At 37.5% G+C, this 18,763-nt stretch overlaps 2 protein-coding genes and 1 long non-coding RNA gene across 4 annotated transcripts; 1 reads left to right on the top strand and 2 right to left on the bottom strand.

Moving 5' to 3' along the window:
• Positions 1-1,547: 1,547 nt before the first annotated feature.
• LOC124437168 (clumping factor B-like) lies at positions 1,548-2,567 on the bottom strand. The gene has a single exon (XM_046987176.1). It carries the CDS (start codon positions 2,565-2,567, stop codon positions 1,548-1,550), a length of 1,020 nt encoding a protein of 339 aa, XP_046843132.1.
• A 7,872-nt stretch (positions 2,568-10,439) lies between these two features.
• LOC124436975 (uncharacterized protein YBL113C-like) lies at positions 10,440-18,010 on the top strand. Of its 2 annotated transcripts, none has more exons than XM_046986968.1 (4): positions 10,440-10,932; positions 11,950-12,204; positions 13,591-15,101; positions 16,881-18,010. In XM_046986968.1, the coding sequence occupies exons 1-4, from the start codon at positions 10,882-10,884 to the stop codon at positions 17,071-17,073; spliced, it is 2,010 nt and encodes a 669-aa protein (XP_046842924.1). In that variant the 5' UTR covers positions 10,440-10,881; the 3' UTR covers positions 17,074-18,010. The 2 variants fall into 2 exon arrangements, with proteins under 2 accessions (XP_046842924.1, XP_046842925.1); XM_046986969.1 differs by lacking the exon at positions 10,440-10,932 and adding an exon at positions 11,345-11,554.
• Positions 17,618-18,550, bottom strand: LOC124436979. The gene is made up of 3 exons (XR_006945559.1): positions 18,378-18,550; positions 18,234-18,287; positions 17,618-17,850 (listed from the first exon to the last, which is right to left on the bottom strand). It is a non-coding gene; the product is annotated as an uncharacterized LOC124436979 (long non-coding RNA).
• Between the last annotated feature and the right edge of the window lie 213 nt (positions 18,551-18,763).

The following is an 18,763-nucleotide window of genomic DNA, read 5'->3' as shown; positions in this document are numbered from 1 at the left end:
ATTCTTTTTCAGTCCAGGTAATTGCTGTAGTAAAATCAGGTTTCCCATACGCATGTCTGGCAGTCACGCACTTGAGCCTGCTGTCTATATTGTTGTTGACTAAACTTTGTCACGATTACTATATGAAAAGAAAGGGACTTGAAAAACAGCCAGGACGTCTTCAAATGAGGTCAAAACAGCGTGTATGATCGGTGTCACAAGAAATATTTTGTAAAAAAAATCCCCTCCCCCCTTGAAAAAATTTTTGGGACAGATTTTCAAGGAAAATATTTCCCGGGTCACCTGAAATGACAAGGCCACGCCGTCATCCCGCATGATTGATTTTTAGCAGATTTTAGCAGATTCCAGATTTTTATTTCTTTAGAAATCTGGGTTTTTTCACAGTTAATGAACATCAAATATTTACATAGCAAAACCTAACTTGCTGTCTGGCTGGTCTATTGCGCAAAGTAAATGAGATTATGATCGAACTTATTTTTCATCGTTTAGAAAACGTACGAATATCCCTACCGAAACACTGGATTGTTATTTACACAGTGGACACGAACGGAGCCCAATGCAACATGCGATGCAAACATGAACAATTGCAAATACTACATAGAAATATGTTGGAGTTGGCGTGACAACAACCAGAGCAGATGCTTTTTAGCTTGGTTAAAAAGATCATATACGTACACAATGAAGCCAACCCAAACAAGGAGGTTTCCGTTATTTCACTACTTTTCTAGAAATATTCATAATCCTTTGTGGAAACTCGTCGATATATGGAGTGATGTAAGTATGTTAAAGTGCAAAGTTCTTTGCGTCTGGGCAAGGCTTGGAACGAGTTATGTTAATGAGCAGTGTTAGTGAAATAAAAGTTGAAATTATTCCAAGTTTGGAGGGTCACGCATAAATTTTATTGCATAAACATCCACGAAGTCCAGAAATAACAACCAGTGTAGCATAACACTAAAGATAAAATGACACTAAACCAGACACAATCCAATTTTATTGCATCAACATCCACAAAGTCCAGAAATAACAACCAGAGTAGCATAACACTTAAGACAAAACGTCACTAAACCTGACACAATCCAATTTTATTGCATCAACATCCACGAAGTCCAGAAATAACAGCCAGAGTAGCATAACACTTAAGACAAAACGTCACTAAACCTGACACAATCCAATTTTATTGCATCAACATCCACTAAGTCCAGAAATAACAACCAGTGTAGCATAACACTTAAGATAAAATGTCACTAAACCTGACATAATCCTTAATAACGATGAAATCAAAAGTAATATATCAATTAAAGTACCAAAATATATTTACAGCGAATGACCGTAGTGGAAATTAACATATATCAAGAAGGCAAAGGTCCAAATCCTGTTGAAAGATTGAATATCAGTAAACGATTACAACTTCCAGTCAGAGATTGGAATAAACTACATGATAATACATATAATATCACTGGCTCAAAGTTTCGCGTCTATGGAGCCATATACATGTGGTGCGATGATAACTGTGTACCATCCACCACTGTGCCTACCACATCTTCTTCTCAACCAACTTCCGAATCAATCCCCGAGTCAACATCGGAATCAACTTCCGAACCAACCTCCGAATCAACCTCTGAACCAACCTCTGAATCAACCTTTGAATCAATATCCGAATCAACATCGGAATCAACCCCCGAATCAACATCGGAATCAACTTCCGAACCAACCTCCGAATCAACATCAGAATCAACCTCCGAACCAACCTCTGAAACAAACTCCGAATCAACTTCCGAACCAACCTCCAAATCAACATCAGAATCAACCTCCGAACCAACCTCTGAAACAAACTCCGAATCAACTTTCGAACCAACCTCCAAATCAACATCAGAATCAACCTCCGAACCAACCTCCGAATCAACTTCCGAACCAACCTCCGAATCAACATCGAAATCAACCTCCGAATCAACATCAGAATCAACCTCCGAACCAACCTCCGAATCAACTTCCGAACCAACCTCCGAATCAATATCAGAATCAACCTCCGAACCAACCTCCGAATCAACTTCGAAACCAACCTCCGAATCAACATCGAAATCAACCTCTGAATCAACATCGGAATCAACCTCCGTACCAACATCGGAATCAACATCCGAATCAAAATCGGAATCAACCTCCGTAACAACATCGAAATCAACCTCTGAATCAACCTCCGTACCAACATCGGAATCAACCTCCGAACCAACCTCCGAATCAACCTCCGTACCAACATCGGAATCAACCTCCGAATCAACATCGCAATCAACCTCCGTACCAACATCGGAATCAACCTCCGTACCAACATCGGAATCATTATCCGAATCAACATCCGAATCAACATCCGAATCAACGTCCCAACCAACCTCCACTCCAAAGTCCAAACCAAGGTCCAAACCAAGGTCCAAACTAACTTTCAAACAAACGTTCAAGCCAACCTCCCAACCAACGTCCAAATTAACATCCACAGACATAACGCAAGCCTCAATAGCTTCTGTTGAAAGTTCGTCACCATCACAGCTATTTCCATGGAAACTAACAATGATCATAGTAGTTTCAATATGTGGTGCGACATTCGTCCTGGGTTTTATTTTCGCCCTTATGATTTATGTTAGTTTGCCCTTTTGTAAAAAGTTTTTTGTATTTTGATACTCGTTCTACAGTCTTTCTACTGCTCAGGTATTGTCCATTAAGAATGCAAAGGTATTTCAAATATAACTAAAAACTGAAATTTTCGTGAATATTTGGAAATGAAATGGAGAGTATAGTAATTATTGTATTCACGTTTGCAGCAAACGAATCATTAGTTCAGGTGCTCAAATTATGAACATAACTATCTCCCTTCTCTCTTTTATTGGTGAAGTATATACATTCTACTCCACTGTTATTGATGAACATAACTATCTCCCTTTTCTCTTTTATTGGTGAAGTATATCCATTCTACCCCACTGTTATTGATGAACATAACTATCTCCCTTTTCTCTTTTATTGGTGAAGTATATCCATTCTACCCCACTGTTATTGATGAACATAACTATCTCCCTTTTCTCTTTTATTGGTGAAGTATGTCCACTCTACCCCACTGTTAGTAATGAACATAACTATCTCCCTTCTCTCTTTTATTGGTGAAGTATATCCATTCTACCCCAGTGTTATTGATGAACATAACTATCTTCCTTTTCTCTTTTATTGGTGAAGTATGTCCACTCTACCCCACTGTTATTGATGAACATAACTAACTCCCTTTTCTCTTTTATTGGTGAAGTATATCCACTCTACCCCACTGTTATTGATGAACATAACTATCTCCCTTTTCTCTTTTATTGGTGAAGTATATACACTCTACCCCACTGTTATTGATGAACATAACTATCTCCCTTTTCTCTTTTATTGGTGAAGTATATCCACTCCACCCCACTGTTATTGATGAACATAACTATCTCCTTTTTCTCTTTTATTGGTGAAGTATATCCCTTCTACCCCACTGTTATTGATGAACATAACTATCTCCTCTTCATTTTATTGGAAAGTATCCCTTCTAATGCACTGTTATTGATAAACATAACTATCTCCCCTTCGCCCTTTTATTTTTGAACTATCCCCCCTATTCAATAATTCATTTAAGACTTTTCCAAAAAGTTCGATGAAACAGTTTTTTAACGTCAGAAACGACATGAAATGCAAAACTGACAAGACTTTTTCTCCATGGAAATGTTATCACCTATTCATAACCTCCTTATTCCGTCCCCTTCATACAGTTATTCGACTTTTAAAAACAGCATGCAGCAAGGCCATGTTAACATTATTCAAAACTTGTAAGTGAAGTTTTCATTACTTTTCAATTTGCGATCCTAGGATATAATTTAAGCACAATTTTTTATGGTCCGTTGTACTTCCAGACACCAACCACTTCAAGCCGCCTTTTATGTCAAGCTGAGGTTACATCGATCCTAGGATATAATTTAAGCACAATTTTTTATGGTCCGTTGTATTTCCAGACACTAACCACTTCAAGCCGCCTTTTATGTCAAGCTGACGTTACATCGATCCTAGGATATAATTTAAGAACAATTTTTTATGGTCTGTTGTACTTCCAGACACCAACCACTTCAAGCCGCCTTTTATGTCAAGCTGAGGTTACATCGATCCTCGGATATAATTTAAGCACAATTTATTATGGTCTGTTGCACTTCCAGACACCAACCACTTCAAGCCGCCTTTTATGTCAAGCTGAGGTTACATCGATCCTAGGATATAATTTAAGACCAATTTTTTATGGTCTGTTGTACTTCCAGACACCAACCACTTCAAGCCGCCTTTTTGTCAAGCTGAGGTTACATCGATCCTAGGATATAATTTAAGCACAATTTTTTATGGTCCGTTGTACTTCCAGACACCAACCACTTCAAGCCGCCTTTTATGTCAAGGTGAGGTTACATCGAGCCATTCTTAGCTGAGGGGACTCACAAGGCGTAAGGGGAGGAGAGGCTTAGGAAAGATGAGGGAGTGCTTAAATAAATGGAAACTTAAAGAACAAGATGCCGAGGATCAACTAAAGCGGAGAAGAGGGTTAGGGTTAGGGTTAGATGCCGAGGATCAACTAAAGCGGAGAAGATAATTTATGACCACGAACCCTATAAAGGATAAGGTGCATAGGCAAAAAAGAAGTATTTACTTAGCTTAATCTTGTCCCGTGAAAAGAATAAAATAAAATTGTTTTGGCCGATACCACTGTTAACATTTCAGTATAGTTTAGGTAATAGTCAAGATTTTCAAGCTACACAAACTTTCAAATAAAAAAAAATTACTTGAAGAAAAAAACAAAAAACATGAAATTATTATATTTCGCGTTTTCAGCAAAGAAAATCTTTCACAAAGTTAACTATTTTTAAAATTTTTTTCATTCGCTGATCCCGCGAAGATGACGGGTAAGACCAGGTCGAAAAGCCAGACAATATGTAATTGAGACTAATTATGCATTTTATGACGTAACTAATTTATGCAATTTATGACGTAACAAACGTTCATTTATTATACGACATTGATAGATAAGCTTCACAAAAATCGTCATTGAAATAAAATGAAGTTAGAGTCGCATTTTAGCATTTTTCGTCGTCATTACAAGCAATTTGTCACGGGTAGGATAAACAATAATTTAATACATTTTATTGGGACATGCATTGAATTAGATTTTCATAGAAATCTCCGAACGTCGTCAAAACGAAATTTCGAAGAAGTGGGTTCTTTGATATCGGGAAAGAAGCATAGGCATAGCCAAGCAACAAGTTTGCTCGTACTATGTAAATACTTCTGTGTTCACTCACTGTAAAAACAATATACTTCTAAAGCAATAAACAATGCTCACGATGAAAAATTTGCATAGCACGACATAAACAATCAACTCGAACCCAGTCTACTAGATATCTGACTCCGTCAAAATTCTAGAGTTGAGAGTGAGGCAAGTCGCCATCTTGAAAGCTGGCAAAACTGATGATATTTATGATTAAAATCTTCTTTTCCTGAGTTGATATACAGTTGGAAAGTTGATAGTCTATGTTAAAATTTTAAAATGCTTGATAGGATTTGGTTTTTAAACCTCTTTTAGCTTATTTTCCATTTTGAGTTTTGCCTATTGTCACCTTTGAAGATGGTGTCCTTTGCTCACCTTGACAAGGCAGTTAGACATATGGTTAGACATCAAGGGGATTGGGTTCTAAATCCTTGGACATAAATCGCTAGCTGGCTACGTCGCTCGAATGAAGATGCTTCAGAGAAAACTTAAATATTTGTCTGTAGTTAAATGTTCTTTTGTGTAAAGCCATTGTGGCTTTATATGTGGACCTTCCGGTCCAATTCGTGCAAGAAATCGATCTTTGAATCATGAATTCAAAATATTACACCCGCAAAGAGCATGGGGAAATCAGGCTTGTTGCTACATACATGCAATGCAAGCGCAAATGATCATTTTACGTCAGACTACGATCTCATCGTGTTCAAGCGTTTTTGCACGGACCATTGAACTAAAATACGTTGAACGCGACCTGAAGCAAATAATTGAAGCTAAATTTTACACCCAGACACGCGAGATTACACCCAGACACGCGTGTGTAGTGTTTCGAGATTTTCTCGCGGAGTGTAAATTGATTGAACTACACACGGCAGGTGCAACCCTCGACCTTCGGTCTCCAGCTTGCACTGATCTGCTCTCGAGTTCTCCCTAAGGTCTTCTCGGTTTGCATAAGCCTGTGCAAACACAGTAAACATCTTTTATTTCTAAAGTAAAACTCGCGTTTTAACACACACTCCCTAATTCTTTTATTTTCCAAGTAATAAACATACAGATCAGTATTCCCATGCGCATGTCCAGCAGCCACGCACTTGAGCTTATTGATCAAAACAACGTGTATAATCGGTGTCACAGGAAATTTTCCACACAGCCCTCCACCCCCACGGGAAAATTTTTGGGATAGACTTCTTCGGAAATATGGCTCGGGCAAGGGACAAAGTGTTGTCATGGTGAGATCGCCTGACGGCATGGTTGATCGTACAATGTAAATTCCAGGTCACTAGCTGTACTCATTTTTAGAAATTTATTGTTTTCACAGTTAATGAACATCAAATATTTACATAGCACAACCTAACTTGCTGTCTGGCTGGTCTACTGCGCAGAGTAAAAGACATTAAGATGGACTTTATTCTTCATCCTTTAGAAACCTTTTGCAAGTGCTGTCCGAAACACTGGATTGTTATTTACACAGTGGACACAAACGGAGCCCAATGAAACATGCGATGCAAACATGAACAATTGCAAATACTACATAGAAATATGTTGGAATTGGCGTGACCATAACCAGAGCAGATGCTCCTTAGGTTGGTTAAAAGATCATATACGTACACAATGAAGCCAACCCAAACAAGGACGTTTAGGTTGTTTAACTACCTTTCCAAGGGTATATTTAATCCTGTTTGGACATTCCTCGATAAGTGGAGTGATGTAAGTATGTTAAAATGCAAAGTTCTTTGCGAGGCTCTAAGGTGTGCGCGAGGCTTGCAGCGAGTTTGGAGAATGTATGACCGATATAATTGCCGATATACAACAATGAATCTTTAATATCATGACTGCCGTGAAGGGCAGAAAATAAACCCATCCGTTGTAAAGCAACACAGCTTAAAATACTCGAAATACCGTTATGGAAAAGTGCGTCGTTTTTTTCAAAACAAACTTCCCACTTGCATTTTAGTTTACGATTTTGTTTAGTCCGTCATTATATATTTATTTGAAATATTTTATTTTTTTAACTTTTTATACATCTCTAAACCTATCTTTTACTTCTATATCGTTATTTTATTGCTTTGTGATTTATCTAACTGCATATGTTAAACAAAAAACACGCCACGCGTTGAAATCAACTTCAGTTGACGAGGAGAACGTGTGTTGAAACAAAGATTTTCCTTCATTCACCGTTGATATCTAAAATATTTTTACAGCGAATGACCGTATTGCAGTTCAACATATACCGAGAAGACAAAGGTCCAAATCTTGTTGAAAGATTGAACATCAGTAAACGATTACCATATCCCATAAAAGATTCTAATAAACTACATGATAATACATACAACATCACTGGCTCTAAGTTTCGCGTCTACGGAGCAATATACATGTGGTGTGATGATAACTGTGCACCACCCACCACTTTACCACCCACCACATTGCCTACCACACCTTCTCAACCAACTTCCGACGAATCAACCTCTAAATCAACTTCCAAATCAACCACCGAATCAACCTCAGAATCAACTTCCGAATCAACCAGAATTCCCAAAGAATCAACCTCAGAATCAACTTCCGAATCAACCTCCAAATCAACTTCCAAATCAACCACCGAATCAACCTCCGAATCAAATTCCGAATCAACCATTGAATCAACATCAGAGTCAACCTCCGAATCAACCTCCGAATCAACTTCCGAATCAACTTCCGAATCAACCTCAGAATCAACATCAGAATCAACTTCGGAATCAACCTTAGAATCAATATCAGAATCAACCTCCGAATCAACATCCGAATCAACCTCCGAATCAACGTCCGAACCAACCTACACAGACACAACACCTTTTTTTTATAAGATTCCATCATCATCAAATCTATTCATATGGAAACTACTAACAATCGTAATAGTTGTAATGTGTTTTGTGACAATAGTCCTGGGTTTTATTTTCGCCAGCTTGATTTATGTTAGTTTGTCCGTTTGTAAAAAGTTTTGTGTATTTTGATACTCGTTCTGCAGTCTTTCTACTGCTCAGGTATTGTCCATTAAGAATGCATAGGTCTGTCAAATACAATTACAAATTCAACTTTTCTTGATTATTTGGAAATCAAATGGAGAGTATCGTAATTATTGTATTCACGTTTGCAGCAAACGCATCATTAGTTAAGGTGCTTAAGTTATGAAGAGTTCGATGAATATAACCAACTCGCATCTCTCTCTCTTATTGGTTAAGTGTCCCCTCTACCCCATCATAGTTGATAAATATAACCGTCTCCCTCTCTCTCACTTATAGGTGAACTATCTCCCACCTCTCTCACTTACTGGTGAACTACCTCTTACCTCTCCCTCTTATTGGTGAACTACCTCTCACCTCTCCCTCTTATTGGTGAAGTATCTCCCACCTCTCTCACTTACTGGTGAAGTATCTCCCACTTCTCCCTTTTATTGGTGAAGTATCTCCCACCTCTCTCACTTACTGGTGAACTATCTCTAACCTCTCCCTCTTATTGTTGGAGTATCTCTCTCACTTACTGGTGAACTATCTCTCCCCTTTCCCTCTTATTGGTGAAGTATCTACCACCTCTCTCACTTACTGGTGAACTATCTCTCACCTCTCCCTCTTATTGTTGAAGTATCTCCCACCTCTCTCACTTACTGGTGAACTATCTCTCCCCTCTCCCTCTTATTGGTAAAGTATCTCCCACCATTGTTAATGAATATAAGTACGTTACATTTCCCCATCTTTTAAAAGCGTACTTGGACATACGCGAAAAATAATTGCACGAAGTTTTGGTATGATAACGTAAATGGAAGGTGGGAAAACAATCGTGCATCCCGGGCGACTCTCAAAGCGTGCAACTCTTGGTAGGTTATGGAGCCACAGCGTGCAACTCTTGGTAGGTATTGACCCAAAGCGTGCAACTCTTGGTAGGTTATGGAGCCAAAGCGTGCATTGCTTGGAAGGTTATGGAGCCAAAGCGTGCAGCTCTTGATAGGTTATGGAGCCAAAACGTGCAGCGCTTGGTAGGTTATGGAGCCAAAGCGTGCAACGCTTGAAAGGTTATGGAGCCAAAGCGTGCAACTCTTCGTGGGTTATGGAGCCAAAGCGTGCAACGCTTGGTAGGTTATGGAGCCAAAGCGTGCAACGCTTGGTAGGTTATGGAGCCAAAGCGTGCAACTCTTGGTGGGTTATGGAGCCAAAGCGTGCAACGCTTGGTAGGTTATGGAGCCAAAGCGTGCAACGCTTGGTAGGTTATGGAGCCAAAGCGTGCAACGCTTGGTAGGTTATGGAGCCAAAGCGTGCAGCTCTTGATAGGTTATGGAGCCAAAGCGTGCAACGCTTGGTAGATTATGGAGCGGGAACTTCGCACAGATTTTTCATTAATGGAGATTCATTGGTGCAAACAATCAATATGAAAGATTTTGAAAAATGCTGACATATTCGTCCATTTACCCCTCTAAATGATTATTTTTATGAATGTAGGTATCGCCCACTTCCTACCAGTTGATGAAAGTAAGTATCGCTCACTATTCCTTTAATGTGTCTACTGCATTATTCATGATGGATGCTGTAAATGTTTAACTTTAGACCCCCTTATTGATAAAGATCCCATCCCCTTTGTTTTGATCTAAAGTGTACAATGAATCATTCATCATGGATGCTATTTAAAAATAATTTTACATCCCATCCCTTATTGATAAATAAGAGGACCGCACCAGCCCTCCCTCCCCATCCCCAGTTTATCTGTGTCGACAAACAGATTGATGAAACGTCATAGCTGCTGTTTAAAAATAAAGTTCCGATCAGAACATACTAATATTTCTATTTCCTTCATTTTCAATAAATCAAAAACAAAAAAAGGTCACTCGGTATTGTAAAAAGCAATATTTGCAAAATCAGAACAAAATATATCAAACATCTGTTTTTAAAAAACATCGAAACATGTGCTTCTCATTGATATTTTTCATTGATGAAAAATAAGATCACGAGAACTCGACGCGACTAAACAGTTTAACGGAGAAAACAGATGACAAAACGACGACGTAGTTAGATGACTGAATGGAAACATGAAACTCACTGACCCAAGCACTTCCACACAGCACTTGCATATGGGGGTATTAATATAATAACATTACCAAATCAATGACACAGCAAGTCGCATTGAGTGTAAATACCTCCATTGTCGTCCGAAAAATAAGTAAAAGGGAAATACTGTTGACTTTTGATAATGAGATCTAGTCTAGACTGCATGAAGAAATATTCTTCATTATGTTTACGATGTCGGTGTAACGTCAACATATAATGCAATTGTATTTACTCGGTTTAACGTATCAAAGTGGAAACCGAAACATAAACTATCTTGGTATGTAATCCAATGATGCTTTAATACAAAACACTGCAAATGTGTTTACCATATGGATTTCTCGCGTCAATAATGCGAGACGAGCATTTAATTTCGAAACAAATCGATGACAAGACACGGAAAGAGAAAACGCGAGGTAAAGAGCCCATTTGACATCCGTGCGTTGGTTGCCGCGCGAAAACAAGAATTGAAGAAGTGCATCGGTCGGCTTGAAATAGCACGTGAGAAAGATGGGAATCGTGAAAACTATCGAAGTTTGGATCATGCTGTTCACAACCTTGGTATGTGTAATGTAAACGTCAAAAATCAAACACAAAATGTTCATTGACGCTTTCCAGCACTTTCATATGATTTTTGTAAAACTGAACCATTTCATAATCGTATAATAAGACACTTATGACGTTGCGATCATCCAATTTAGAAGTTTTCCGTTAGATTAAATCATATGTCACGAGCGACGGATTTCATGCAACTATTTTAAATCATCACACCAGCTGAACTCGCGTAAATCGTTCTGCGGTAAGCAAAACCCAGAACGAGCATCAATCACAAGACAATATATCGGAAACTGAACGTACAACGAAGTACAAGAACGACTAGAGGTGTGCTGGCCGTTGGGACATAAAGTCTTAGGCATGTCATTTGTGTAAAAATTAAGCCCCTGGCCAGCAACTGCACCTTTTCGTTGATATTTTTTGACGTCTCTCAACAGTGCATACCGAACTCACCGAGAGATACGTCATATACCCAACAGTAAGATGATTTAATGACATTGACGAATAAATTTTGAAGGCGACGCTTTGAAACTTTTGAAACCCCTTAGAAATTTCTCCTTGTTTGCTGCACTCTGCCTCGAGGCAAGCTCGAGTTTTGCCACATCGCAAAGGTTATATACATATGGAGGTAAAACTTCGCTGATCAATCAGTCAAGGATGTTTATGCTTTATTTCTTAGTTGTATTACACGAGAGCAGAAACACTTCCCTGATCAATCAGTCAAGGATGTTTATGTTTTATTTCTTAGTTGTATTACACGAGAGCAGAAACACTTCCTGATCAATCAGTCAAGGATGTTTATGTTTTATTTCTTAGTTGTATTACACGAGAGCAGAAACACTTCCCTGATCAATCAGTCAAGGATGTTTATGCTTTATTTCTTAGTTGTATAACACGAGAGCAGAAAAACTTCCCTGATCAATCAGTCAAGGATGTTTATGTTTTATTTCTTAGTTGTATTACACGAGAGCAGAAACACTTCCCTGATCAATCAATCAAGGATGTTTATGCTTTGTATCTTAGATGTATAACACGAGAGCAGAAACGGGTGGGACGATCATGGTTAGATTGATCGAAATCAGTAATCTCAAAGTTCGACATGGTTTCGGTTGCCAGCTGGCCATCTGGGTCACGTGTGATGGTATTCAGTCGAGCAGTAGATGTTTGTACGGCAAAGGTAAAACGGGAATTTTTCACACAGAAACACGCACAACTTTCGGCAACGATTTAGGAAATGGGACGAGGAATCCGTTCGTGTTCAACTTCAGAACATTTCAAGTAAGATCTTACAATATGTGTTAGCGTGTGTCTAATGTCACGTGTTTATATCACGATTGTGTCTTCCACTGATGCAATGCATGCCATAATCAGCCTTCAGATGTATGTTGGTATAGTGATGTCATTGAAGTCTTTAGTTTATGTCATGAATATCGGACTTTCATGTTAGCGTCGTGCATATCCTTACTTTTCTCATGTTTATGTCATGCATATCTTTACTTGTCTCATGTTAGTGTCGTGCATATCTTTCTCATGTTTATGTCATGCATATCCTAACTTATCTCATGTTAGTGTCGTGCATATCTTTACTTTTCTCATGTTAGTGTCGTGCATATCTTTACTTTTCTCATGTTAGTGTCATGCATATCCTAACTTATCTCATGTTAGTGTCGTGCATATCTTTACTTGTCTCATGTTAGTGTCATGCATATTTTACTTTTCTCATGTTAGTGTCATGCATATCTTTACTTTTCTCATGTTAGTGTCATGCATATCTTTACTTTTCTCATGTTAGTGTCATGCATATCTTTACTTTTCTCATGTTAGTGTCATGCATATCTAACTTTTCTCATGTTAGTGTCGTGCATATCTTTACTTTTCTCATGTTAGTGTCATGCATATCTTTACTTTTCTCATGTTTATGTCATGCATATCTTTACTTTTCTCATGTTAGTGTCATGCATATCCTAACTTATCTCATGTTAGTGTCGTGCATATCTTTACTTTTCTCATGTTAGTGTCATGCATATCTTTACTTTTCTCATGTTAGTGTCATGCATATCCTAACTTTTCTCATGTTAGTGTCGTGCATATTTTTACTTTTCTCATGTTAGTGTCATGCATATCTTTACTTTTCTCATGTTAGTGTCATGCATATCTTTACTTTTCTCATGTTAGTGTCATGCATATCTTTACTTTTCTCATGTTAGTGTCATGCATATCCTAACTTTTCTCATGTTAGTGTCGTGCATATCTTTACTTTTCTCATGTTAGTGTCATGCATATCTTTACTTTTCTCATGTTAGTGTCATGCATATCCTAACTTTTCTCATGTTAGTGTCGTGCATATCTTTACTTTTCTCATGTTAGTGTCATGCATATCTTTACTTTTCTCATGTTTATGTCATGCATATCTTTACTTTTCTCATGTTAGTGTCATGCATATCTTTGCTTTTCTCATGTTAGAGTCATGCATATCCTAACTTATCTCATGTTAGTGTCGTGCATATCCTTACTTTTCTCATGTTAATGTCGTGCATATCCTTATTCGTCACGTGTTTATGTCTCAAATGTCCTCGCATGTCCTGTGATATCCAGAAACACCAGATTAGTTCTAACTATGAGTAACGATGCTCATGTTGCAACAAAATTCCTTTCATCAACTAGGGAAATCTGGGAATCAACATTCGAGCAATAGGCAAGAATGGAATAACCATGAACACATTCCGATTGCACAAACCAACCTATCCAGCACCGTACGCAAATAAAAAATGGACGACTGAAACACTCAAAGCTGCTGGAGCGGGTCAATCAAAACCTGAGATCAAACTGAAATATCAAGTGTTTTGTAAACAACATTTTTATGGACCTTCCTGCACGGTTGGCTGTCTTCCCGGAGAGAATTACGTCTGCGACAAAAGCAGCGGACGAAAGATATGTACCAATGGTTACCTAGGGCCCAACTGCACGTGTAAACCAAATTCGCTGTACAACTGCGACAGCATGGGCACAAAAATTTTCTACAGGCCGTACAGAGAGAACTGCGACGTTAAATGCCGTGCAAGAATTTCAAGTAGTGTCAGGGTGAAAGCGTCATTTTCTCAAACAGAGTCACGTGTGCCGGGGATGGCTTTAGAGACGTCGAATGCTTTCAATGCTACAACTGAGATGGTAAAATCTACCTCAGTGAACGATGTTGAGTTGAAAACAAAGATGATAATGACATCATTTCCTGTCACTAAGTCACGTGTACCGTCGTCGCTGACCCAAAGACCAGGTATGACGACACCACATCTAACATTTGAATCACTGAAGTCAGTGCTAACCACGTCATCATCAACTACCAATCCCACTGGATCATTGGTAAAGACGTCATCGATGACGTCATCACAAATTAAGCCACTTGATATTTCCATTTACTTAACAAAGCAAGAGGAAATGCGTTTCGAAAGTGAATATCTCTCCCAGGCCACAACATCAACATTAAAGAGTAGAAGCGATGAAACACACACGACCATGGTCAAATTACAGTCTTCGCCTGCGTCAATTAATAATTTTTCTGGAATCTTAACGACAAACAGCTTGCATTCAAATTGGAGGACTCCCAAGATGACCACGTGTACCGTAGAAAGCATAAGCGATCAAATGTATACAACAGAAGATAAATTGGGACATTTTTCCGTGTTGAGTCAGAATGTTAATTCGACCGTCGTCAAGGCAGAAGCAGGAATTTCAAATACAAACAGCTCAGTAGCAAAATGGAAAAAGGGCCGAAACAAGACAATGCACGCAATAGGGGACAAAAGGAAACAAACATATACAAAAGAGGATATTTTAGAGTATTCTTCAGGGTTGAGTCAAATCACTAATATGACCGTGGTCAAGACAGGAGAAGCAACTGCTTACAATTTACAAAAAAAATTTACAAAAAATGGCGCATTCCTTTCCTCTTACTACCGCAGTATGACGTCACAATCAACGTCATCATCGTTTACACAGACGGAAGGGGAATGCTGTGAACCGGAAATCAAACCGACCACACGTGACACGACATTCAGGGCCGGATTGGTCAATGAGAGAACAGGAATAATTACAAAGTGGATGGTATTAACACCTTTGATCGCCGTTGTTCTGCTATGTATCTTCATAATCGTTGTTTTTAGGAAGAAAAAAAGAAGGTAGCTACGAAATAATATTTGATATGAAAGAACACCAATAAATTATGAGGTTCTTGTGCATAATTTTGCACAATATCATTTGATGTACCAAGTTTAAATGTTAATCCAAAGCTTTGTTTAGTTCAGCCGAGACTTTCAGTTTATTTATCTTGGGTTTGCCTTGAGGTACTCACTACACCTTATAATTTGACTTGTATTACAAGGTACCTTACTTGTATTAAAATTCGCGCAGTACTAGAATTCACGCAGCGCTGAGTGCGCGAATTTTAGTACTGCGCGAAATATAATCCGCGCGAAAAGCTTTGTAGTGTAATATGAGACATTCATTGTTGGTTATGCAAATCAGTTGTTTTATTAACGCATATACATATTGACATATGCTTATAGTTGTCCTGGTAACATTAAAAATCAAAAATGTCTTCATTTTCATCCTGTACAATTTCAGTGGGGATATTCTCAGGTTCTACGTAGTATTCCGTCACGAATGCCTGCATTTTGCTGTATATCCTAAAACTTGCATTGTTCTGCATGACTGTTAGGGTAATAGGAATCTCCAAGCCTCCTTGTGGTAATGGGGATCGACGAAGTTTGATGTCACACACACATGCTTCTATATTGCCCCCATATTCAAAAAAGAACTTGCAAAATCGGGAAATCTCTCGAGGCAAATGTCCGACCAGTGACAATGGTTCAATCTTGCCTCTGATTATGGTAAACAGACCAATAGCATATTTGATTTTGGTAAACAGACCAATAGCACATTTGAACTGTAGCTAAACTTTTGTTTGACATATAAAGTATATTGTTAGGCAATATCATTTATTACATTTTTTAGTTCTTGTTGGGACAGTGAACTCACGCTTTATTTTGAAGCCATTTTTGAGGCCACCCAATCGCTTTTTTGATGAATATTTAGGTATTTCTTAATAAAGAAAGCTCAATATAAATGCGTTAATTATTAATAGTTCTTTTGAACAAACCAAAAAGAACGAGCACATAAAACTACTTGCGCGAATTTAAAGCTGCGCGAATAATTGTCAACAAAGTGCGCGAAATTAAATCGCGCGAATTTAAAGCTTAGCGAAAATGAGTACGACTCGAATTTTAATACAAGTAAGGTAATACAAGGTATACTTTGAGGTACTACAATGTATACTTTGAGGTACTACAAGGTATACTTTGAGGTAATACAATGTATACTTTGAGGTAATACAATGTATACTTTTAGGTAATACAATGTATACTTTGAGGAACTACATTGTATACTTTGAGGTAATACAAGGTATACTTTGAGGTACTACAATGTATACTTTGAGGAACTACATTGTACACTTTGAGGTACTACAATGTATACTTTGAAGAAAGACAATAAATACTTTGAGGTAATACAATGTATACTTTGAGGTAATACAAGGTATACTTTGAGGTACTACAATGTATACTTTTAGGTACTACAATGTATACTTTGAGGTACTACAATGTATACTTTGAGGTACTACAATGTATACTTTGAGGTACTACAATGTATACTTTGAGGTACTACAATGTATACTTTGAGGTACTACAATGTATACATCAAGGTACTACAATGTACAAGAAGGCAATAGACTTTAATATTTGAGGTTTGTGGATTTTGCAAAGTTTTCAATGTCTCACAAAAATAATCATTTGTAATGAGAATACATGCAAACTTATATGCTAAAGACTCTTGGTCAAAATTCTGCAAATACAGGTTTCGACAGATTTGAAGTGAATTTTATTCTGTTCGTGCATTTCTAGAAAAAGCAACCAAATTTCTCCTGAATGCAATACCAAAGGACAAGAGTTGAAGCAAACAATTGAAAACAGCAAAGACTGGTGCCAAGAACGGAAACAACCGTTTAAAGTTGAATATTCAAAACAAAATAACAATCGCTACGGAGATGATGACTTCAATAAAGTTTGGAAAAACATTCAGTCGCAACATGAGTGAACTGGCCCTTAACTCTATGGTCATTTGTTGGCGATGCTTTATATCCTAATGTACTCAACTATAATGTAATGTACTCAATCATAATGTAATGTACTTAACCATAATGTAATGTACTCAACCATAATGTAATGTACTCAACCATAATGTAATATACTCAACCATAATGTAATGTACTCAACCATAATGTAATGTACTCAACCATAATGTAATGTACTCAACCATAATGTAATGTACTTAACCATAATGTAATGTACTTAACCATAATGTAATGTACTCAACCATAATGTAATGTACTTAACCATAATGTAATGTACTCAACCATAATGTAATGTACTCAACCATAATGTAATGTACTCAACCATAATGTAATGTACTCAACCATAATGTAATGTACTTAACCATGGAATACCCTCAAGTACCAGACTGGGGTGTGCAATTTTTTGCTAAGAGCATGAAATTTTGAAAAAGTATGATATGTTATAGAAAATATAGTGAAAATTTGCATTTCTGGCACACAAAAACCAACAAAAATGAAAGGCAGGCGTGCAAAAATTTCTATAAAATTTGATCTCAGGTGCGCAGGTTTTCAAACCTTCCAGTCTGGCTCAAGTGTAATGTAATGTACCCAACTATAATGTAATGTACTATAACTAACTTACATACTAAGAATCCATTCCATTTTGATTTAAGATGCGCCATCATTCACTTTGTATCATCTTTCTTGTATTCACTTGTCTTCTCGAAAAGTTTATTTGCTAACCCACGTACATCCGGAATCTAGAATAGAAAAATTATATCATGTTAATGACTACACTCCATCTTCTATATTGTTGATAAACATGTAGAAATGTAAATGACATCTGTATATGACTACATAAAGACAACTCTTATAGTATAGTGTATAATACAAGATGATTAAAATATATTCGCCACCTTATGTTGTTTACATTTATGATTTGAAATTCGACAGCCATAATAGGTGGGATGATACAAAATGTCATTTCTTGACGACACTTTGTAGGGAGTAGGCAATCACTTTGAAATTATTAGGTAAATCCCAAATAAAGACCAACTTTCTTATTTTTAATGATTTATAATAAAATCAATAACTGGGAGCAAAGCTTTGGCAAATGAATAATAACGAACCACTTAGTACTTACATTATAATTCTGTGCCAAATATAATCCAAGAACCCCACCACAACCAAGGCCAACCTATAAAAGGGGACAACAAAAGAGACAGTAAATTTACATTTCCGTCATGTCATTGAGCTTTATTGGAAAATGTGGGAAAAGTTTGATTACCAGTAATGAACTCAATCTCGATAAGTTCGACATTATCAAGCAGTGTGATTTTAATGTCAACCCAATTTCTAGTGTTAAAATAAGAGAAGTGAACTCAACAATACGACTAGATCAACGCTCGTTTCGAAATGGCGCCATCTTTTTTTACTTTGATGCAATAACTTTTGACATGATTCCATCCATCAAGTTAATGCGTTTTTCAAATTTTTGAAAAACCATATTTCCATGTACATATAAATCAAGAAATAAATTACGAAGTACAAGACCCCGTTAAGTTTTTTATCAAGTTTCGAGGAATCGTTAGTGGTAATATACATCAGAGAGCCAGTGCACATGATGAATGATCATCTGCCTAGAATAATCCTACATATGGACCGTTTTTTATA

The sequence above is a fragment of the Xenia sp. Carnegie-2017 genome, unplaced genomic scaffold (assembly GCF_021976095.1).
Source record: "Xenia sp. Carnegie-2017 unplaced genomic scaffold, XeniaSp_v1 HiC_scaffold_16, whole genome shotgun sequence".
NCBI lineage: Eukaryota > Metazoa > Cnidaria > Anthozoa > Malacalcyonacea > Xeniidae > Xenia > Xenia sp. Carnegie-2017.
This window is presented reverse-complemented; position numbering and strand designations above follow the sequence as displayed.

Bases quoted from the DNA above. Each gene is read 5' to 3' on its own strand.
- LOC124436975 (XM_046986968.1), top strand. From the start codon at position 10,882: ATGGGAATCGTGAAAACTATCGAAGTTTGGATCATGCTGTTCACAACC. The intron at 10,933-11,949 runs GTATGTGTAATG...TTTGTATCTTAG, and splicing joins TCATGCTGTTCACAACCTTG to ATGTATAACACGAGAGCAGA. The intron at 12,205-13,590 runs GTAAGATCTTAC...TTCATCAACTAG, and splicing joins TCAACTTCAGAACATTTCAA to GGAAATCTGGGAATCAACAT.
- LOC124437168 (XM_046987176.1), bottom strand. From the start codon at position 2,567: ATGATCATTGTTAGTTTCCATGGAAATAGCTGTGATGGTGACGAACTT.